Here is a 23,836-nt window from a genome sequence, read left to right as displayed (position 1 = left end):
GGGGAGAGGCATTCATCCAGCAGTAGATTAATCCTGCCTGGCTAGTACTACGATGACCCGCCCACACTGGAATATCTGTGAAAAAGAGCTTCATGGATCATCGGATTCCTCCAGTCTAAATACAGATTCTGATGGTTTAAACAAACAAACAAAAATCACAGATGATATTTCAAGTTTCAACTTTCATTTATTAGGTTCAGCCCTGTGAGCCATTCGGCTCTTGAATCGGGTGCAACACCATAGGCTGCAGTGGTTTCACTGCGAACCGTACCACCCGTCGTGCCCCCCACCACCACCCACATACATCTGTCACGTAGCGTGGCTTATATTAAGACCGAATGGATTAATTTATGCATTGGACAAGTTGTCCACAAAGTGTTTCGAGATTTAAGAGCAGCCACGTTTTTATTTCTGAGACCGTTCCACACGAACCGTCCGCGCACACTTTGCACAGTTACTTTTTAAAGTGGAATTGCCAGGGGGGGGGTAGAGTTGGGGAAGGTGGTGGTGAGTGGGGGCGGGGGGGGGAGCGGTGGCGCAGCGGTTAGCGCACTGCGCTGCGAGTATTTTGGTGATCGCGTTTGCTGAGCACAGTTCCCGTAGGTCCAGAGCGCCAAGCAGCAAGGCAAAAAATCACGCTGTCAAAGTCGCAATGGACAACAGGAAGCCGCAGGCTGACTGGCCCGTAATGCCCAATCGTCAGTGGCACTTTGTATTTGTTTTGCCCTCCTCGAGGTTGACTCGGCCTAAAATGTATACGGTAGAACCCCTGTTAACGACTAATCGCTTAACTATGGACCTCCATAGAGCCCAGTGTGTAGTGTATAGTGTAGTGTATAGTAGTGTAGTGTATAGTGTAGTGTATAGTAGTGTATAGTGTAGTGTGTAGTAGTGTATAGTGTAGTGTATAGTAGTGTATAGTGTAGTGTATAGTAGTGTATAATGTAGTGTATAGTGTAGTGTATAGTATAGTGTATAGTAGTGTTTAGTGTAGTGTATAGTAGCGTAGTGTATAGTGTAGTGTATAGTAGTGTATAGTGCAGTGTATAGTAGTGTAGTGTATAGTGTAGTGTGTAGTGTATAGTATGTAGTAGTGTATAGTGTAGGGTATAGTAGTGTATAGTGCAGTGTATAGTAGTGTAGTGTATAGTGTAGTGTGTAGTGTATAGTATGTAGTAGTGTATAGTAGTGTATAGTGTAGTGTATAGTGTAGTGTATAGTGTAGTGTATAGTGTAGTGTATAGTGTATAGTAGTGTAGTGTATAGTAGTGTAGGGGCTCCATAGAGTCCAATGTGTTCGCTTACCGACCGTTCCCCTGTTAATGATGGGGCTGTTATAGGTACAGTAAATATTAATTAATGCATTTATTAACCGTGTTTATTTTAATATTACGTGTTTATAATGTTGTTAGTATCTTTATCTATTAATATCCACTGTTTAAACATTATAAAGTACGTTTTCGGGTGACAAAGGTGAGCTTTGGTTGCTATCGGTACGGATTAAGCCTTTTATGTGTATTCCCTATATTCTCTTAACGACCAAATCACTTAACGACAGGTTTAGCGGAACCAATCAACGTCGTCAAGAGGGGTTCTACCAGATGTCGCAAACGGATTTTGATTCCTTACCCGTACCTGTACCCGGCCGCACCAGGGTCGCGAACGGGTACCCGTACCCGTACCCGGCCGTACCCGTACCCTACCCGTACCCGGTCGGGTATGGGTAGGGTACGGGTATCGGGTACCTGATTGCGACCTCTGGGATGAAGCCATGTTGCAGGCGCAGGTGGGTTGATTCTAGGAACTTGAATTGTGAGAAGAGACAAGACGTTGGGGAATGAGTGACAAACAGTTACTCACCAGTGACTCACGGTCTACGGGTACCCGTACCCGTCCGGGTACGGGTAGCCGGGTATCGGGTAGGGTACGGGTATCGGGTACCCGGTTGCGACCTCTGGGTTCTACTCTACCTAGTACGCTTATGTAGGGCACCGCATCACATTTGCGCATTAGTTCACCACTCCACCCCGTCGTGTTTCCGTGCCGGCCTTAACGGGTGCTCGCTAACAGCACTCCCCTTCCCTAGCAGGCCCTGCAGTGAGTGGCTGAGTTGAAGGTCCTTCTGTTATTGAGCCCCAGTCATCATCGTCGTCATCATCAACGTGCGATCTGCCTTGCAATTGTAACTTTGCCACGTAATCAATAACGCGGGTGCTTTGAGCGGCCACCTCCGCCCCCACCGAAGCCAGCAACCACGCCCGGCCGCCTTTGTCTCCCCATTGGTGAGTTTTACGCACCACACCAAGTACTCGTTTGAGGCTGAGTCGACCTAGGGGAGGCCCAGGACCGGTTCAGATAGCCTCGCAGCATAAACATTTACAGCATCGGAAACAGAAATGTCTTATTGGCTCGAGTGTGAACGATCGTGGGTAATTGTGTCACGGTGGTCGTAAAATATTTTGCATGCGAGACAAAGGTCCATTTCTTCACGTGAAAACTAAATAAAATAGGCGTGCGACTTTATTGGCCTTCCCAAGGCAAAAAAAAACGTTTAGCAGCGGCGTTTGATTTGAGCAGTCAAGCCGTCGACAGAAGCCAAAGGCGTCGCAAGGTGTTACACGACGCTTGAAAATCTAGCACGCACGCACGATCGCAGATGCGCATGCGTGTGGACTCATGCTGATACAGGGACTCCGCTACTTACGAACGAGTTAGGGTCCAGATGTCTGTTCGTAAGTCGATTTGTTCGCAAGTCCAACTTTACTCCCGTCGATTCCAAGCGTGTTGTTACAGCACGTACACTAAATACGGGGAATGGCTTTAAAAGTTATATCATCTCCTGTAGATGTAGATGCCACCGGTTCTTCACGTTCTGCAGGTGTAGATGCCACCACCGCCATCTATTGCACAGCGGTTCAACTTACGACTTGATCCGAACAGCCAACTGGACATACGGACGGGTTTGTTCGTAAGTCGAATGTTCGTAAGTCGAATGTCCATAAGTAGAGGAATCCTTGCACTGTAATCGTAACGATTTGAACGTGCAACGTTCCGCCACCTTATTCGTTCGCTCTCGACGAGCAAGAAACAATGACTTGGAGGCGCCGGGAGAAAAACCACAGACGAGCGGCGAGGCGGCGCTGCCAATACATTTCCCAAGCTCTGCGGTCCTCTGCATATGAAGATGTTTTCAGCAAATGTATTAGTTGTTTACGTTTGGGAACTAACTCGTTTAAAAAAAAAAATAACCGGTAAGCCAGTAACCGTTTTCAAAATCGATTTGCCCGTTCCAAAAAGTTCACGAATCGATTCCAGTGGAACTTTTTTTCACGAATGCAACGATTTAAGAAACTTGCACCGTTGTTTCAATTTCGATGTCGCGAGTAGGCGTCGAAACCGGCAACTATCTGGATTTGCAAGGACCGGTCGGCTCACCAATTACACCGCTGTGTAATTAGTTCGTGTGACCCCCTGCAGCCACTAGAAGCGCTTACGAATTAAAATCCTGGGTGTGGGTTGACTCATGCCCATAATTCCTCGGGTGGGGTCGATAAAAGGGGTACAACATTGTCAGGAAGTCACCAGCGGTTTTCCTATGAATAGACTTTCCCCCTCCAATTAGCACCACGGTGGTGAGATGTTAACTACCTCGCCTGGTATACAGGATGATGATAATAATAGGGTTTTCCCCCTTTTTTCTGGCAACAAAACTGAAACCTTTTTACAAGGATTCATGTCTGCATTAACCACAATACTTGCAGTCAAAATGCAAACAAAAAACATACTATGATAATATATGATAATATAATATATGATAATATATATAATATATTATAATATATATAATATATTATCATAGTATGTTTTTTGTTTCAAGTTTGTTGCCAAAAAAGAAGGGGGGAAAACCCCTATTATGATATTTTGGTACTGGCAAAGGAGGTCTAATGATGATGGTATACAGGAGTTTGCGTGTCTCTCTCCCCGTAGTCGCGTGGATTTTTCTCTGGGTCCTCTCGTTTTTCTCTCCAAATTTCGAATCAACGTCACACGTTTAAGTGTATTTGTCTACAATAAATGTCCACGTGGTAAAGCCACTGTCGTTGAGCTATCATTCGCAATGGCCAGGTGTGAAAAAGAGCTATATGGTTCAGTGCACCTTACCTGGTTAAAATTAAATAAAAGTGTAGTTTTAAACAGCACGGTTGGTTACGTATGGTGCGTAAGAAGTTCAGCATACGTAAATAAGCACCAATGCCTCAACGCTCCGTTGGGCAGCAAATCACTCGGACTCGTGTTTTTTTTTCTTCTCTGTCTCTCTCTCTCGTATAGCCAGAATAGTGACCTTTTACCTGTTATGCGTGGCAAAGTACGGACAAAGCAAACAACCTCCATATGACCGACCCAGCGTGTGGGAGGAGGGAAGAGGCAAGGAAACCATCCCTTGCAGCAGCAGCAGCAGCCAGCAGCAGCTCGGCTAAAAACCGCAGTCCGTGGATAATTGTCATCGATGTTATTTATCATGGAACCTTTTTTTTGCCAGTATCAAAGTATGAAGAATGAGAATAGGTTTTAACCGTTTCTGGCGATTCTAGATTTGAAGCTTTCGTGACTGCAGGGATTCATATTCTTAGGTGTTTTCGGTAAAGTTACATAGGTAAAAAAAAAATAATCACGACGTTTCGGAGGCAACACAAGCTTCCGTCTTCAGGTGGAACAGTCACAGCACGATAGCTGTGACTGTTCCACCTGAAGACGGAAGCTTGTGTTGCCTCCGAAACGTCGTGATTTTTATTTTATTTTTATTTTATTTTACTTTTATTAATTTTAATTTTTTTACCTACGTGACTTTACCGAAAACACCCAAGAATAGGTGTTAAGATGTTCAACCATCAAATAGAACATTTTTGCAGAGAATCAAGTCCGCATTAACCACACAAACATGATCAGCACAAGTACCGCGTGGGTTCAATGCGGACTTGATTCTTTGCACAAAAAAGCCATCTATTTGGCGTTTGAACATCTCTCGCCAGAAAGGGTTAAAACCTATTCTCATTTTTCGATTTAAAGCTTTCGTGACTGCAGGGATTCATCTTCTTGGTTCTTTCGGGAAAGTCACAACGCAAGCAGCCGTCCTCTTCACCTGAGGACGGCTGCTTGCGTTGTGGCCGAAACGTCGTGAGAATTATTTTATTATGTTTTATTTGTATTATTTTATTACTTCCCTTCTACGTGATGACTTTACCGAAAGAACCAAGAAGAAAAAAGCGGACTTGATTCTTTGCAACAAAAACGCCATCTGTTTGGCGTTTGAACATCTCTCGCCAGAAAGGGTTAAAACCTATTCTCATGTATTTATTGTTTCTCGCCCTGTTAGTCGGAACGCGACGCTCCACGCGTTCGGGGCGTGTTTGCTCTGCGCCCGTCACATTTTTCGGTATTTTCCGTTTTACTCATCCGGGCGAATCGTCGCTGGCGGCTTTGTCGTCAGCGGTGGCTGCTTGCTTGCTTGCTGCTGCTGACCGCTGTTTGTCTTTCCGTTCGCCCGATGCATTAATTGGCCGCACGAGGGTCGAGAAGAGGGGGCGGGGGGGGGATCGTGGGTGGGGAGGCCGCCGTTTTTGCTTCTCCTTGTTGATTGGATTTATGTTCCAGCGTTCTCTGGGTTTGATTTCCTCCCATTGTTTGTTCGCTGTTGGTGGTGTCAGCTTCAATGCTAATGTTTTTATTTGTTTCATTTGCATCAAACTAAACGACTGCGAATAGAGATCAAGTTTTAGTCAGAGGTCTCGCAGCGCTTGACAGAACATGACCCAACCCTTCACAGGCCTTGGTCTCGATCCACTGCTGGATGAAGGCCTACCCCATGCCATGTCAGCAGGAAGGTTGTTAGACAATCTGCATGGTGTCCCATGAGTCTGGGATCATAGCAAAATCACGGCTCTGTGTTATTGACTCGCTGTCTGGATGCAGTCTGTTAAATTCAACAGCGACCTCCCTCTGACTCCGATGCCCTTACGAGTAGAATTATCTGGGCTCGTTCTTCCTTACTCAGAGACATCTTGGGCCTGCAGAAACAAACAACATGTGAATTCACTATTGCAACCTCCTTTGCCAGTAGCAAAAATATGATAATTGTTTTTTTACCCTTTTATCTGGCAACAAAACTGACACCTTTTTTACAAGGAGTCATGTTTGCATTGACCACAATACCTGCAGTCGGAATAAAAAAAAACTCTGATAATGTATGCACTGTCCTTGAAATTGATTGGTCCACACCCGAGACAGCTTTTCTTAAGAGCCTAGTCTCACATGGTGTTGGACCAGATGAGTTGTGCGCCTTTTGGCGTCATCTGGTCCAACACCATGTGAGACTAGGCTCTAAGAAAAGCTGTCTCGGGTGTGGACCAATCAATTTCAAGGACAGTGCATACATTATCAGAGTTGTGTTTTTTGTTTGCATTTTGACTGCAGGTATTGTGGTCAATGCAAACATAACTCCTTGTAAAAAGGTGTTAGTTTTGTTGCCAGATAAAAGGGTAAAAAAAACAATTAACAAAATATGAATTCGTTATTTTTTCCCCGATGATTCCAGACATATGAGCCACCCTGTGTATTCGACGTTGAAAACATTTTTCTCAAGAAACTGCCTCTCGTGTTTAGCTTGTTGTCCTTCCCCCGTAGCCAACCGATGTGCACGGTTGGCCACGTGCGATGCGAAAGAAGTTCATCGTGCGTACACCTTACGCCGTCATCAATCCACTGCTGGATGACAGCCTACGTACCTGCGCACGTAATGAGCTGATAGTTATTCCATTATTTTTCGATTTAAAGCTTTCGTGACTGCAGGGATTCATCTTCTTGGTTCTTTCGGTAAAGTCACGTAGGAGGGAAGTAATAAAATAATAAAAATATTATATTATTCTATTATGTTTTATTTGTATTATTTTATTCCATTATTATTATTCTATTTTGTGGTGTGTGGATTTATTGCTAATCAGTTCGGTCCGCGAACGTTTGCTTTCACCCATTATTTGGCGACGCCGGCTGCGTGTGCGGTAAGTGGTCGTGCACAGCTACAAACGACAACACACATACGGGGCGAGCAGTGGTGCGGTGTTTGGCGCTGTGGTGCGGTGGTTTGCGCGCTGCGCTATGAACCCCGGCCACCAAAGTTCGATCCCCGGCCGTGGCCAACATCGGTAGCGAGTGACACCGAAACGCTCGCCGCCCGCCTCCCTCCCGCGTGGCTTGGCGGAGGCCTTCATCCAGCAGCGGAGTGACAGAGACCTGCAAACGATTGGCGCAGCGGAGAGACACGCAGTTGATTAATGAGCCTACACCGTGAGATGATCTCCATTGCAGAAGAGATATCGGCTGCTCAGATGCCCTCTCACCTGTCGTGCAAATAAATGCCATGTGCTCACTGGCAGTGAGGCGAGAGAGAGCGAGCGAGAGCGAGTGAGAGGGATATTGTTGTTGATGATAGGGCCCACTTCTAAATAAAGAGACAGCAGGTGTTGTGCGGAACGCTCGCCCTGCAAGGACAATTAATCGCGCTTAAGTCTGTTTGGATTCCCAACGTAATTCCGCGTAATGTTTTAATAAGGCCGCTACTAGGCTAACATTTTATTTTGCCCGGGATATACGTCCGGCTGTCCGCCCCCATCCATTCGACTTTATATGCAACCGTTTGTCCGACTGTTCGTCTGTCCACCACTGCCCTCTCATCTCACTCCACTCCCCTCCACGCACTCTCCTACCTCTCCCCTCTCATCTCACTCCACTCCCCTCCACACACTCTCCTACCTCTCCCCTCTCATCTCGCTCTACTTCCCTCCACGCACTCTCCTACCTCTCCCCTCTGATCTCACTCCACTCCCCTCCACGCACTCTCCTACCTCTCCCCTCTCATCTCACTACACTCCCCTCCACGCACTCTCCTACCTCTCCACTCTGATCTCACTCCACTCCCCTCCACGCACTCTCCTACCTCTCCCCTCTCATCTCACTACACTCCCCTCCACGCACTCTCCTACCTCTCCACTCTGATCTCACTCCACTCCCCTCCACGCACTCTCCTACCTCTCCCCTCTCATCTAACTACACTCCCCTCCACGCACTCTCCTACCTCTCCACTCTCATCTCACTCCACTCCCCTCCACGCACTCTCCTACCTCTCCCCTCTCATCTCACTCTACTCCCCTCCACGCACTCTCCGCTGCAGCCACCAAAGCTGTCTCTATAGGCCACTTTCGCGCAGTGTGAGGTCGCCCTTTCTCCTCTGCTGCCCCCAAGGTCTAGAATTCCCCATCGATAGCGCATGCCCGCTGCCTCCGCACGACTGCTCGAGGTGCGCTCGCAATCTCGATGCGACGCGATTCCGCACGGGGTGTTGTTGTCGAGCCGCATTGTGATTTGATTGCAGTGGAACAGGTGAATGTGGTGGTCGTGGTGGTGGTGAGGGAAGGGGGGGCAGGGGGGGGCAGGGGGGGGGGGCAGCCCAAGTGTAAGAGGGGCACTTGGGGGTGAGACAGCAGGCGGGGCGGCTGCCTTCAATATTTGCTCTTCTCGCCTCGCCGTGCGCCCGTCCTGTTGTGGGTATTTTTAATCTTGGGTCTGTAAGCGCAAACTGTGCAAATGCGAGTGCACGCGGCGTGCGAAATCGCACACCGCGACACGCACGCACTCGACACGCGGACGACAGCCTCCGCCACGCTGCCCTCACTGACTGCCCCCACTGACTGCCCCCACTGACTGCCCCCACTGACTGCCCCTACTAGCTGCCCCTACTAGCTGCCCTTCCTCACTGCCCCTCCTCACTGCCCGTCCTCACTGCCCCCTCCTGACTGCCCCCTTCTGACTGCCCCCACTGACTCCCCCTCCTGACTGCCCCCACTGACTCCCCCTCCTGACTGCCCCCACTGACTGCCCCCACTGACTGCCCCCACTGACTGCCCCTCCTGACTGCCCCCTCCTCACTGCCCCCTCCTGACTGCCGCCACTGACTGCCTCCACTGACTGCCCCCGCCTCACTGCCCCCACTGACTGCCCCTACTGACTGCCCCCTGTGGGTTTGAAGAGAGTTCCAAATCTGACGTGAGGGCGGTTGCCATGGAACGGACAATGAGCGAGTGGCCGGGCTGCGTGACGGTCACTTGGAGTCGTCCCAGGGTGGGTTCCATACACGGCTCAAGGGGTGGCTTTGGCCAAATTTCCAAAAAAATCCCCAATGTTAGAATCAGAAATCCACATTCTTTATTCACTCTGCAGGAGGAATCCGATGAGCTATGAAGCTCTTTTTTCATAGATGCCTAGTCGGTGCGGGTCCAAACATCACAACGACAAACAAATCAACAAACACACGGTAGCAGTGCAAAGTACAGGAAAACCAAACAAATCGCCCAAACACGTGCAGTGTAGCAGCACCCTCCTGCAACATGAGGCTTGAGACTCGACGAAGCTTTTCCTGATCTAAAACACATTCCTGCGGAGGGAGCTGGTAGGAACGTTGGGTTGCTCGGTCAATGGCCAGGGTCAACGGCGGCGTGGTGTATTCCGCAATATGCCCGACTGTGAGGGCGGGCACAAGCCGGCGTGAGTAGGTTAAACGTTGAGTTTTATAAGGGCACCACGAGGTGACCAGCCCCTCCCCACCCAGCCCCTCCCCACCCAGCCCCACCCAGCCCCACCCTCCCCACCCAGCCCCTCCCCACCCTCCCGACCCAGCCCCTCCCTCCCCACCCAGCCTCTCCCTGCACGACGGACGGACACAATAATCCCCTGTGGGCTGGTGTAACCAGGAGGTTCCTACCAGTATAAACGTGTAGTAATAATTATAATAATAAAAACTGTGCGGGCCTACCGTGTTCACCTTCAACGCAAATATTGGTACCGGACTTCGGGCACAAATCAATTCCCGCCTCCCTGAACACTTGATGTCAATTCCAGAACTTTTTCGATTTAAAGCTTTCGTGACTGCAGGGATTAATCTTCTTCGTTCTTTCGGTAAAGTCACATAGAAGGGAAATAATAAAATAATAAAAATAAACATAATAAAATAATTCTCACGACGTTTCGGCCACAACGCAAGCAGCCTTCTGCTTGCGTTGTGGCCGAAACGTCGTGAGCATTATTTAATTATGTTTTATTTTTATTATTTTATTATTTCCCTTCTACGTGACTTTACCGAAAGAACGAAGAAGATTAATTCCAGTACTGTCGGGGTGGGGGGGGAGGTCGAACCCAGACAGGTGGGCGAGCTTTGCCTTGCGGCTTTGACGCAGCACGCCGTTGCAGGGCAACTCGACTCTGCTCAGCAGTTTGCCGCCCGGTGTTCTCTCGGGGGGGGGGGGGGGCCTTTGCCGAAACCCAAGGATCGTCAGCGCCCCTTAGACATCTTAAGAACTTTCTTCTCTCAATAGCGGGCCCTGTGTTGTAGCAGACTGCCCCTCGCTGCACGAACAGAGGGCTCATGCCCAGCCCCCGCGATCCCTAAATAACCGCAATTTGGTTAACCCTTGGAGGATACGGACAAAGCCACGTTTGTCTGGACACGACCGTGCGTTCCTTGTGTGTGCACGCGTGCACGTGTGTGTGTGTGTGTGCGCGCGCACGTGCGCGTGTGTGCGTACATTAGCGAGGGAGCGGTCGCGTAGCGGTTAGCGCGCTCCGCTACGAAAGCCGGCGGTCCGCGTTCGATAACGCCAGTGACAAATGTTGCGGACCGGTCCTGGGCCTCCCCTAGGTCGATTCAGCCTCAAATGAGTGCCTGGTGCGGTGTGTAAACATTGCCGTGGTGGGAGTCAAGGGCGGACAGACTTGGTGCTGGCCACCCACCCCCTCTTGTGCCATGTCGGCCTTGTTAGATGCTCGCCGACACGGTAATAATCCACTCTGCCTCTCCGGCTTCTCGATGTGCCATGCAGAAGGCCCATTGCCTGAATCGTCACCTATTATATATGTTTCCATTCAAGGCCACCGCAGCGTTTTTTGAGGAATGTTTTGAGTTGTTGCCGCAAATTGTGGTTTGGCACCCGCTGCCAATGCGGCAGCTGCATCACGCAAATGTGTGAGGTCTCTGTTAAATGTGGGAGAGATCCAGTGCATTGTCTGCCTGCATGAGCGCACGCATGTACGTACTCACCCAACCACTCTACCGCGCCGTTCCCTCTATCATACATCTCAGTAGATTCCTGAATCCATCTGTGCGGACCTTTCCTCATACGCGTGGGATTTTCCTCCTCCCCGCCCCGCCCCCGTGATCGACACAGAAGCCATTCATCCAGCAGTGGATTGACCCAGGGCTATAGCTTGTGTAGAAAAATATAAATATTCCCAAAACAAGTTTCGCTTTGTGCTGTCAAGTGGCCAGGACATGACCTTACAGTGACGGAGTCTCGAATCGATCTGCGCGGATGGGTTTCACTCGTTATCCCCTAGTCCGCGTGGAGCTTTCTCCGGACGCTCGTACTGTGATCCGCCCACGCACGCGAAGAAGCCAAACCGTCAGTCGTGGGATTCACGGTCAAAACGTCCCAGCGTAGTGCAGCAGCACCCTCGTAAAGGCGTGCCACGAGACTCCAGCCGGTGCGTCGAGGGAAATGCTCTTGTTGTGATAATTGTTTTTTTACACTCTTATCTGGCAACAAAACTGACACCTTTTTTATGAGGAGTCATGTTTGCATAGACCACAATACCTGCAGTCATAATGCAAGCAAAACACATAACTCTGATAATGTATGCACTGTCCTTGAAGTTGATTGGTGCACACCCGAGACAGCTTTCCTTAGAGCCTAGTCTCACATGGGTTGGACCAGATGACGCCAAAAGGCGCACAACTCAAAGACAATGCACCATCAGAGTATGAGAGCTCGGGGTAAGCATTTACACCATTGGAACCTCATTTGCCAGTAAAAAATATGGTTATTGTTTTTTTACCCTCTTATTTGGCAACAAAACTGACACCTTTTTTACGAGGAGTCATATTTGCATAGACCACAATACCTGCAGTCATAATGCAAACAAAAAACATAACTCTGATAATGTATGCACTGTCCTTGAAGTTGATTGGTCCACACCTGTGACAGCTTTCCTTAGATGGTGTAAATGCTCTTATTGTTATGGCTCCCGTAACCGGAACTTGGTCCGCTCTAGGTTCACTCAGACCTCACCGTGTGTGGCTGTGTCGCCGTGAACATCAGTCACGGAGAGACAAAGGCGTCCATGTGCGTGTGTTGGTTTTATGGGGAGCGGTCGTGTAGCGGTTAGCGCTGCGCTGCGCCATGAACCGGGGCGACCCGAGTTCGATTGCCCGCTCACGGCCAACATCAGTGACGACTATCTAGAACCGGTCATGGGCCTCCCAAAAGTGTCCACACGGCCTTAAATAATACCTGGTGTGGCGTATGAACATCACCACTGGGGAGACAAAGGTGGTCGGGCGTGGTTGTTGAGCGTGCCGACCTTCATAGGTGCTCGCTAACAGCACTTGCCCAAACGGTCTGTTGCATGCAATAAGGGGGATCTTTGTGTTTGTTTTAATAGGAGCTCGCTAACATCACTTTGACCAGAAAAAGAGTCCATAAGGCTAAACATATACAGAGTGTGTTTGCATCCACACAGCTAATATATATGCACAGTATATACAATGTATATTTTTATTGCGAGCTTATGCACTAATTTACATGTACATACATGATAAAGTGAATAATTATTGCACGATAAATTCAGCAAATACTTTGTGTTTATCTAACAATACGTGTAAATTAAATACGCCGATAATTAACCACCCACAATGCACTGAAATAAGACAGTAAGGGTCATTATTGCTTTATAGCAATACACTGTGTGCTGCAGTAGTGTGTGTGTGCGAGTGTGTGTGTGTACCTGTGTGTGTGTACCTGTGTGTGCGAGTGTGTGTGCGAGTGGGAAGATGTGGTGCAGCGGTTAGCACGCTGCGCTATGAACCTGGCGACCCGGGTTCGATTCTCGCTCACGGCCAACACCAGTGACGATTATCTCAACCGGTTCTGGGCCTCCCCTAGGTCGACTCGGCCTCAAATTAGTACCTGGTAGGGTGTGTAAACATCGCCACTGGGGAGACAAAGGCGGTCGGGCGTGGTGCTGGCTACCCACCCTCTCGTGTACCGTTCCGGCCTTCATAGGTGCTCGCTAACAGCACTTGCCCCTACAGTTAAGGCTATACGGGGGACCTTTGTCTTTATACATATGGAAGTCACGAGTGAATGACTTCTGATCAGAAGATTGTAAATTCAACTCCAGCTCGGTCTGAGACACAGCCCATCATCATCATCATCATCGTGGGGTCAATAAAATAGGTACCACTTTGTAGGAGCTCACCAATGGGGGAATGCGTTTGCCTTTTCAAGTGGAATTTGATGATGATGCAGGAAACTGTGGCATACACTGCAGGTTTCTTTTATTTAAGTTAAATCACTGCATTGCATTGACAGCTGCAATGTTTGGCTTTGCATGGTTCTCATTGCTAACATTTTAGGATCGTATGCGTTTTTTTAATGGTATGTTGCAGTTTTATTATTACATTTATTTATGATTACAATAGTTTTTGCCAAATTGTTTTAGCAACCATAGCGGCTGTTTTGGCTGAAGTCTTGAAAGCAAAATTCGAGAAGTGTCGTCTGTAAGCCAATAGCGCGCTCCACTCAGAAGCAAACTGCCTTTTTTTTTCAGAAGCGGCCTGGCCACAAACGATAGCTCAACAAAGCGGCTCATCATCACGTGGACATTTTTTTTATAGCGGGCAAATACTCGACAGGCATGATTCTAAATGAGGAGGGGGAAAAAACCGGAGTACCTGGAGAAAAATCCACGCAACCGCGGGGAGAGAGAGGGAGAGAGAGAGACACGCAAACTCCAAATATACAGCAGCAGGCGTCGGGTTCGGGATCGAACCCACGACCTCCTTCTCGCCACCGTGATGTCCCTATTAGAACTCTGAATATCGGTGTTCCTGCCATGCACCAACCGCCTGAGCCCACCCGGGCCGACCGCTGCACCCGCAGGCTCATCTGCGTGCCCTCCGAGTCCGTCGCGTCGGCAATTGAAAGTCCCCCCGGTGCTGCCCGCGCAACAATTACCTATCTCATCAGCACCGCGGGCCTTTGGCACCGCTGCCGCGAGATGTTGAAAATATTTGAACGTCACGTGCTCGCTCTCGACTCGCGCTCGCATACCTCGCGTTTGCAGTATCTGCCTCCCTACCCCACCCCCACCCCCTCCCCGTACTAGCCTGTGCCAGACGGTGTTCCTTTAAGGTCGTTTAAAAATATGGGTAGAGTAGGTGGTGGGGTTTTTCTTTTATTACAGTTTAAAGGTTATGAAAATATAAAAAATTTTTGTGATTTCCCCCCCACCCCCCAAGTTGTTTCCCCGATCGTGCTTCAGGCGCCGCGTCGTCACGAGACCAACGATCCGTTCGGGAACCGTCGCAGAGCAGTACGGCCTTCTGCGTTAGAGAAGAGCCCGCAGAAGCGGATGTCACAGAACTACCTCTGGGATCCATTGAAGTGTTAGAGAGCGGCCCGTGGAAGCAGATACGACTGAACTACCTCTGATATCACTTCAAGTGTTAGTCTCCAAGATGCGTTAAGTTGATCCTTTTTACAAGGGATATCCGAGGTGACCCAGCACCAGCAACAAACGCATCTTCTTGTCCGCATTTATCCATAAACGCGAACATTAGGGATCTGCAAATAGGCTCCCTACCCAACCCCCTGCATCTGCAAAAAGGTATTTCGCTGTCGGGAGGATACCATAGCGCTACGGCTGAAATCCCTTCAAGCGTTACAGAATGGTCATATAAATCCAAACCGCATCGCGCCGTATTGGTATTCCTGCTTTGCGTGTGCGATCCGAAGTAACAACGCCGACGATACGGAACTCTGTGAAGCAAAGGCAAAAAAATAAAAAATAAACTATCGCATGCCCGCTTGTCGTGTACAGTAGTGAGTGGGCTTATCGCTCGCAAGATGGATTTAAATAGTTTTGCGAAGAGGAGTCGGAGAAAAATTGGTGGGGTGGGTGGTGGGTGGGAGGGGAGCCGTGGTGTTATCGGTGAAGTTGGGTGCGTTTGACCGAGCAAGTGGGTCTTGGGAGTGCCTCCAACAGCCCTGGAATCAGATAGCATTTTGACAGATTGTTTTAAAAAATACTGTAGACGCAGAGAGGTGGGGGGGGGGTTGGGAGGAATTGTAAAAAAAAATTGGGAGTGTCTAGATAACAACACATTCTGTAAACTTAAACAAACTCGGCAGGAACATTCATGGAATTATATATATATATATTTTTTATGAAGTTTTTCATTGTTTTTGCCATAGGTGTTATTCGCTGAAACACGCAAGCTCCGTGGAGTGTGAAACGGCTCTCTCGTCTTTGGAGATACGGGGAGGGATCAAATTCTTAATATCCACATTTGAAAATGAAGGCCTACATTCTGTGTCGCCTCTCATTATCCATTTTAACGATGCTGTTGACCGAATCGATTTGACGCATCTCTGAGGACCACTGCTGGCTGGCTGGTTAGCTCTTATCCACTAATAAATGCGGATAACAGGTTGATTTTTTTCGCTACTTCCTTGACACCAAATGATTTACCGCAAAAACAAACACGGCAGGATGGATTTTTTTTAGGACAACCACTGTTGACTTCTCCGCAAAAGCGTGCCGATTTCAGAATCTGAATATTTATTCTGGAGGAATCTGAGCTCTGAAGCTCTTTGATGGGTGAGTCGACCCCCCCCCTTCAACGAGGATATGAACTTGCAATTGCAAGCCGAACGCTCAACCGCTGAGCCACCTTGCCGGATGACTTTTCCCCGTGGATAATAATAATAATAATAATGCATTTCGATTTAAAGCTTTCGTGACTGCAGGGATTCATCTTCTTGGTTCTTCCGGTAAAGTCACGTACAAGGGAAGTAATAAAATAATAATAAAAAAACGTAATAAAATAATATAATTCTCACGACGTTTCGGCCACAACGCAAGCTGCTTGTGGTGTTTATTACTTCCCTTCTACGTGACTTTACCGAAAGAACCAAGAAGAAGAATAATAATGCAATTTATAATCATTAGTCATTGTAGACAATCGAATGAATTTACCACCACTTCTGGGTGGCGAACAGTAAGAATCCTTCCACATGCTCGGATATTTTGCGGATGGGGGCGGTGGGGGGGGGGAGAGATTGTGGGTTACGTGGCCACGCGCGAGAGGAGATGCTGCACTGCTAATTAAACGGTTCACGTCGGACCTAACCCGAACCCAGTTCTAATCGTCATCATCATCACCACCACCGCCACCATCAGCCGTGATCTATCCACTGCTGGGTAAGGGACTCCCCAAGCCGTCGCCATCATCTCTCGATTTCCTGCAATGCAGCGGCGCCTGCTCGCCGGGTGACTTCTCTAGCTCCCATCGTCCCATCGCCACCGGTCGACGTCCTCGCGGGCCGCGTTCCCTCCTTGGCAGAGGTCGCAAACGGGTTTTGATTCCTTACCCGTACCCGGCCGCACCAGGGTCGCAAACGTGTACCCATACCCGTACCCGGCCGTACCCGTACCCTACCCGGCTGGGTACGGGTAGGATACGGGTATCGGGTACTTGATTGCGACCTCTGGGATGAAGCCATGTTGCAGGCGCGGGTGGGTTGATTCTAGGAACTTGAATTGTGAGAAGATACACAAGACGTTGGGAAATGAGTGACAAACGGTTACTCACCAGTGACTCACGGTCTATCCGTATCCGTACCCGGCCGCACCAGGGTCGCAAACGGGTACCTGTACCCGGCCGGTTACGGGTAGCCGGGTATCGGGTATTGTACGGATATCGGGTACCCGGTTGCGACCTCTGCTCCCTGGGCTGCCGCTCCGCCGTTAGTCCCCAACCCCGGGCCATCGTCCCTCCTAGCGGCCACGTGCTCTCCAAGCCCCCGCTCGCCTCTCTTCAGCGGTCAAAGTTATACGCCGTGCAATTCACTTATCCCTCCAATCCACGCGGTCTGCTCTCCGTCCCTCGGTGTAATTCCAAGCGTGCCCCCCCCCACCCACCCCTCACCCCCCTCCCCCCAAGCTGTTCCGTTGCGCACTTTGCAAGCTCTGTTCTGCGTGCTCTTTGTCAGTGCGCTTGTTGCTGTACGTCGGTAACGCACACCGCTCATCAAACGCCTTCGCTGGTGACCCGAGAATGAAAGTGCCGCCCCCGGTCTCAAAACCCCTTTCGGTCGGGAGGGTCCTGCTTGGCAAATACTCGGCCGCCCCCCCCCCCCCCCTGTCATTGTTGAGTAGAGTTTATTTATTTATTTTAAAAATGTATCACCCCCCCCCTGCCCCCACCCCCACCGCCAGCCTCTTCTGTGTGCGAGTGGGAGTAAGCCCGAGTACCCGGAGACGACCCACGCACGTGACGATAACACGACTGCGTCGATAAGACCCAGGCTCAAACCGTAAAGAAATTGGACGGAGCGGGTGGAGGGGGGGGACGCCAGGAGGGGGGGGGGGAGACGCAGGAAAGTTCGTCTCGACCCGGAACATGGGGAAGGAGGGGGTGGAGTCAGGAACCAAAGAGCAGAGAATTTCGATTTAAAGCTTTCGTGACTGCAGGGATTCATCTTCTTGGTTCTTTCAGTAAAGTCACGTAGAATTCTGACTTTACCGAAAGAACCAAGAAGACAAAGAGCGGAGAGTCGCGATCGGAGCTGCGCCGATGAGCCCCCCCTTCCCCTGCCCCCCCCCCCCGCGCTGCGTCCGTTCAAAGCGCGCGCAGAGAGTTTGTCTTCGGGGCTGATTTGTAGTTTGAAGGCACACAGTTACTGCTCGCGAAATACTCGCAGCGGGCTGTGAAAATTTTTCACACACACGTGTTTGGATTCTTTCTTTCCCATGCTCATTTTTTTTTGGGGGGGGGGGGGTTCGTAGGTTGCGGCGGGGGGGGAGCGAGGTGTGTGGATGAATCCACGCAACTTTTTTTTGCTTAAATATAGAAGGCTGCTGTGTGCTTGCGCGTGCGTGATCGCGCGCGCGCGCGTATTTTGCGGGACGGTGGGAACGTTGGCGCAACGGTCAGCGCGCCGCACTCCGAACACCCGGCGGCGCCGAGTTCGGATTCCCGCTGACGGTCATCTACGGCGACGATTGCCTGCACCCCTTCCTGGTCCTCCTTTCGTACGACTCGGCTTCTGAATGAGTACCGAGGCGCAACTTGTAAAATGTTCGTACTGCGGGAGACAAAGGCGGCGGCGGGACGTGTCGCTGGCCACACAGCCCCGTCGCGCGCAATGCTTGCCTCTCATCGGCGCTCGCTGACAGCACTTGCCCAGGCGGTCGGTTAAAGGCTACACGGGCGATCTTTGTCTTTGTGTCTGTGAGCACTTTTGTGTCACGGCCGATGCGTCGACGCTGGTGTCAGTCGATGTACGAAGCAGGCCTGGCCCGTTCCATACACTGTACTTCCAAGTTAGCCATGCAGCAACAACGTTACTCTCAGCAGAGTTCACAAGAATGTACACAATCGTCGTTGCGCGCCGCCTCGGCATGCTCGCTGTGATGGCGGTTCTCAACGAGGGGCAACGTCCCAGGCGGTGCGGGAGGTGGATTTATAAATGTGTGAAATTGTGTCGTACATGAGAGTCATCGGTCAATAACACTGGTCAACAAAAAAAAAAAATTTCTGGCCTGGATTATTGCAGCTGTTTTAGACTAATTTCAGGGTGCTGATTCCAAATCTGATCTCAGATTTGCTCTATCACATCTCATTATTATGCTATCGGCATACCCCATTTTCATTGATTTTACCCGAAATTGACTCTGTCACTTATGATTGCAAGTTGTTGCGAGTCAGTGACTGCTTTAGTGTTAAAATATGGTGCTGTATTTTTAGGATAGTGTGTTTATAATATCATTTTATGTAGATATTCAAATTTATTTAATATTTTTCTTCTGCAGTTTTTATTGAAAATGCAATATTTGATATCTCAAAAACCTGATGCCAGATTTGGAATCAGCACCCCAAAATTACCTTATAACCGTTGGAATACCTTATGCCAGAAAAAGTGTGTTGACCAGTGTAATCACGTATGAAACTGCCAATATAAAATAAGTAGCAATACCTAGAACGATATTAAAGACCTTTCTAAACTCACTGATCGTACACAATGTTGGTTTCCAAGAGGAAGCAGCGAGCGCGAACAACTTCCGTCGCGCACGGCAGAGCGTCCGTTGAATTTTTTTTGTGTAACTCGTTTGGTTTTACCAGCTAGTTGGGATACCTCACAAGATAGACAACCGGTGAAAATGTTGATATTTTATTATTCGTAACATTTATTTCTCAGAACCATATCGGGAGAGGCAAGGCAAAAGGGGCAGGGGGGGTATTCACTCGGTGGAAACGGTTGAGAACCCACCTTGGCCGTTTCCATCAGCCCAACCCCGGGTAGCGTTTCCTTCACGAGGCCGCACCGCCGATGAGAGGTGTGCCCCTTTTCCACTGCCACATCCGAGTCGCGCCGGCACGCCTTGGGGCTCTCGCGGTGCTAGGGGTGGTTTTTCAGCGTTCGTGTGCCGGTTGTCACGGTCCAAATTCCCCCCCCACACCCGGCCCCGATTTTGATCAATTTGCTGGCGAATTCACGAAGCGGAATAACGAACAGCAAAACGCACGTCCCGCCCACTCTGTTGGTAGACAAATACCCACTTGCTCAACGGTGCGGTGGTCCTCTGGGTTTTCCCTCCACATTACAGAATCGACGTGTGTTTAAAGTATTTGGCTTCTGCAAATTCTCACGTGATAAGCCACTTCGTTGAGCTATAATTTGTGGCCAGGGCGCTTCTGAAAAAGAGCCACATAGCTCAGTGGGCCTTACCTGGTAAAATACAAAAAAAATTAACCCGTAAAAACAGTTTTTCACTATGAATCCTTTATATGCGTGGCATCGGTTTTATTTTATTATTCATTTCTGTTTATCTTGAGTAAGAGTTTCATTTTTATCACATTGGTATTTTAAATTAAATAGGAACATTTTTTTTTCCTAAAAAGTGGAAAATTTTTGAAAATTGTTTTCACGAAAATAAAGTGTCACGCAAAACGAGTCTGTGTGCCAAAATGTCAGCTCGATTGGATCACGGGAAGTGGGTTAAAAAACGACCGAAAGATTTGCACGGTCGTAAGCGCGCAAGCGAGCAAGCAAGTGAACTTAATATAAAGGATGTAATAACCTGGCGTTCAGTCACCCTACGGGCGCGATGTAAATTCAAGTCGTATTATCATTGCCATCGACGCTATGTGTGCGGTGTGGGGGGTGAGTGTGGGTTGTGGGGGGCACTCAACAGGCGCTGACCGCTTCGTCCCGTCCCCCAGGCTCGCGCGACAGCCTGGCGGAGAAGGAGCGCGTGCTGGCGGCCATGATGGGCCAGCTGTCGGCGCTGCGGGAGCAGATCCTGACGGCGCACGACGAGCAGCGGCGCGTCGCCGCCTCGCAGGTGGAGCGCCAGCGCCAGGCGTCGCACCTCGCCCGCCAGCAGCAGGAGCAGGCAAGCGGCGAGGCCCGGGGGGGGGGGGCGGCAGTAGTCGGGGGGGGGGGGGCGGTAGCGCGTTCGATTCCCGCTCAAGACCAACACCAATCGGTCCTGGTCCTCCGTTAAGTCGACTCGGCTTCTTAAACGACAACCTTGTATGGCGTAATTTCGATTTAAAGCTTTCGTGACCGCAGGGATTCATTTTCTTGGTTCTTTCGGTAAAGTCACGTAGAAGGGCAATAATAAAATAATAAAATGAGCATTTTTCTATTATTTTATTTTGTTTTATTTTTATTCTTTTATTATTTCCCTTCTACGTGACTTTACCGAAAGAACCAAGAAGACTTGCATGGTGTGCTAACATCGCCACTGTGGAGGCAATGTCGGTGTGGTGCTGGCCACGCACCCCCTCGTGTGCCGTGCCGGCCTTCACAGGTGCTGCTCGCCAACAGCACTTGCCCCAACTGTCTGTTCAGGCTACATGGATGGGGGGGGGGATCTTTGTCTTTGTGGTGGTTTGAACACAATGTGGAAGAGACGAAACTGCCAGTCTGGTAGAGCAGATCATCAACAATGGAGGAATCAATGAATGAAGGTCACGGGAACCGTCACCATGGTAGTAGCGATAGCGGAGTGATAAGGAGGCGACCGGCTGCCGTACGTATTGAGCGCGAGACCGTCCGACGCGCGTATACAATTCCATTATCTACGTGGCTATATTTTTTTTTCCAACGGGCGCCTTGTGAACCTACGTCTTGTTTCAGATCGCCCGTCAACAGCAGCAGCTCTTGCAGCAGCAACAGAAGATCAACGTCCTTCAGCAGCAGATTCAGGTGAAACTCGCACGAGACCACGCGCGTGCGCATCGCGAGCACGGATGCACGTCGCAAGTCCCCATTGGAACCAGGGTACCCCCTCGTTTAGATGGAGGTGTTCTTGCCAATAACGTGGTAAATTACTAAATTATTAAACGAATACACTTTTTTTTAAGGCCCACTGACCTATGTAGGCCTTTTTCAGAAGTGACCTGGCCACAAATGATAGCTCAACGAAGTGGCTCATCATGATGTGGACATTTTATAGCAGTAGCCAAATACTTTAAACGCGTGATGTTGATTCTAAATGTGGAGTGAAAAACTGGAGGACCCGGTAGAAAAACCCACGCGACCATGGAAAGAGACACACGCAAACTCCAAAATATGCAGGGGTCTGGGTCGGGATTGAACCCACGACCTCCTGTATACCAGGCGAGGTCGTTAACATCTCGTCACTATGACACATGGCAACCCGGCAGCATTCGTTTTCACAAGCCCGACTGCTGATCAGACCCTGAAGGTCAAAACTGAGCGAGCGTTTCGGACAGGAAGTGGTGAGACAGAGCGAGACAAAGCGACAACCTGTGTAGCAGTTTCATCCTCATTAGGACTCACCAGTACAACGGCAACAGTCATTTGAATCTGCAAATAGCACATTAGATGTGTAAATGTACGTTGAACTTCTTTCGCACCGTACTTAACCAACCGTGATAATCGCCACTGGGGGAGACGAAGGCCGGGCGGGCATGCGTGGTCGCTGACCACCCACCCCCTCGTGTGCCACAGTGCCGGCCTTCACAGGTGCTGCTACTCGCTAACAGCACTTGCCCCAACAGTCTGTGTAGGCTACACAGGGAGGGGGCAGCGGGGCGGGTGAGAACCTTTGTCTTTGTTTGTCTTTAAGTGGCGTGTGTCATTAAGAACGCGCGCGCACACAATCGTGCTAATTCCCGATTAATGTTTCCACTGAGACATTGAACTCTGTTAATTTCACCACCGGCTCAGGCGGGGGTGAGGGGGGGGGAGTCGGGCGCGTGTGCCCAATCGCTCACACACGCACACACACACGCACGCATCAGCGCCGTCCAATCAAACGGCAGTAAATGCCACGATGCACAAACAATACCTGGGCAGGATAAGGATAAAAAGATAACAGGAACACCTCTCTCTCGCCAACCGAACCACCCCGCCTCTCTCTGGCTTATTTTCGTGAACATTTTCCAAGGCCCGTGAAACAAAGTTGATTCTTTTCTCAGGTCATACCTTGACAATTTCCATGGGTTTTTTTTCTTTTTTTTTACCTGACAATATAACCTGATTGTTGAGTACACGTATCATAAAATCTATATATATATGCTAAACAATATACATGTGCAGTTTTCGATTTAAAGCTTTCGTGACTGCAGGGATTCAACTTCTTGGTTCTTTCGGTAAAGTCACGTAGAAGGGAAATAATAAAATAATAATAACAAAAACATAATAAAATACAATTCTCACGACGTTTCGGCTACAACGCAAGCAGCTGTCCTCAGGTGAAGAACAGGTCTGTCGGAAAGACAGCGTCTGAATGTTGTGGTCGAAACGTCGTGAGAATTGTATTTTATTATGTTTTATTTTTATTATTTTATTATTTCCCTTCTACGTGACTTTACCGAAAGAACCAAGAAGATGCGCAGTTTTCTCCGGATTATAAAGATGCACTTTCTTCCTCCCCCCCCCCCCCACTGCCTCCCCCGTCTGTATTTAAAAATGAAATTTGGGGGGGGGGGGGTCCATCGCATCCTGTAATCCGGGAACTGCGCGCGTTGTGTGTTTAGGACCAACCTTGTGCTTAAGTATTTGGCTACTGCTACGCATTTCCACGCGATTCTGAGCCACTTCATTTTGAGCCATCATTTGTGAGAGCCAGGTCGCTCATGGCTCGGCGTGGCCTCACCAGGTAAAATAAAAGTAGGAGTAAAATAAAAAAATATACTTTAGTTAAGTGTGTGTGACCAGATTTGTATGCACCTGGCCATGGTGACGTCACCGCCACTTAGTGGCAAATGGCGGCTGTTGTTGTTGTTGTTGTGTAACGTTATTGACACTCGGGACACGCAAGTTTATTGGCTGGAGGGGAGGGGTGTGATGCGTCTTACTTTCCGGAGCGTCTTAAAATCTGGAGAAGACCGTATCTGTGTCCCTGGTTACAAATCAGAAAGCCACTCCAGAAAAATGTGTCACGTGCGTCTTTCAGCAAAACACGGAGGAATATAACACACAAGACCTCGGCTGCACTCTTGACTGCAGCGAGATAGATTACATTAAACATGAGGCGAGGAGTTTACATTTTTGTCTATCGCAGGAATGGTGTCTCTACTGAGACACCCAGAAGGGAGAGCATCTCTACTGAGACACCCAGAGGGGAGAGAGTCTCTGCTGAGACACCCAGAGGAGAGAGAGTCTCTGCTGAGACACCCAGAGGGGTGAGAGTC

General features: G+C 49.3%; 1 protein-coding gene across 11 annotated transcripts in view; it reads left to right on the top strand.

The window, feature by feature from the left end:
- Positions 1–23,836, top strand: part of LOC144942322 (uncharacterized) — a 156,611-nt gene that overhangs the window by 116,914 nt on the left and 15,861 nt on the right. For all 11 annotated transcript variants that reach the window (XM_078869121.1, XM_078869123.1, XM_078869115.1 and 8 more), the window contains 2 exons: positions 20,390–20,562; positions 21,312–21,380. In XM_078869121.1, the coding sequence (XP_078725247.1) occupies positions 20,390–20,562; positions 21,312–21,380 (242 nt within the window). The remainder of the gene's footprint in view (positions 1–20,389; positions 20,563–21,311; positions 21,381–23,836) is intronic.

The sequence above is a fragment of the Lampetra fluviatilis genome, chromosome 27 (genome assembly GCF_964198595.1).
Source record: "Lampetra fluviatilis chromosome 27, kcLamFluv1.1, whole genome shotgun sequence".
NCBI classification, from domain to species: Eukaryota; Metazoa; Chordata; class Hyperoartia; order Petromyzontiformes; family Petromyzontidae; genus Lampetra; species Lampetra fluviatilis.
Note: the sequence above shows the minus strand (reverse complement) of the source record. Positions and strands in the feature narration are given on the sequence as shown.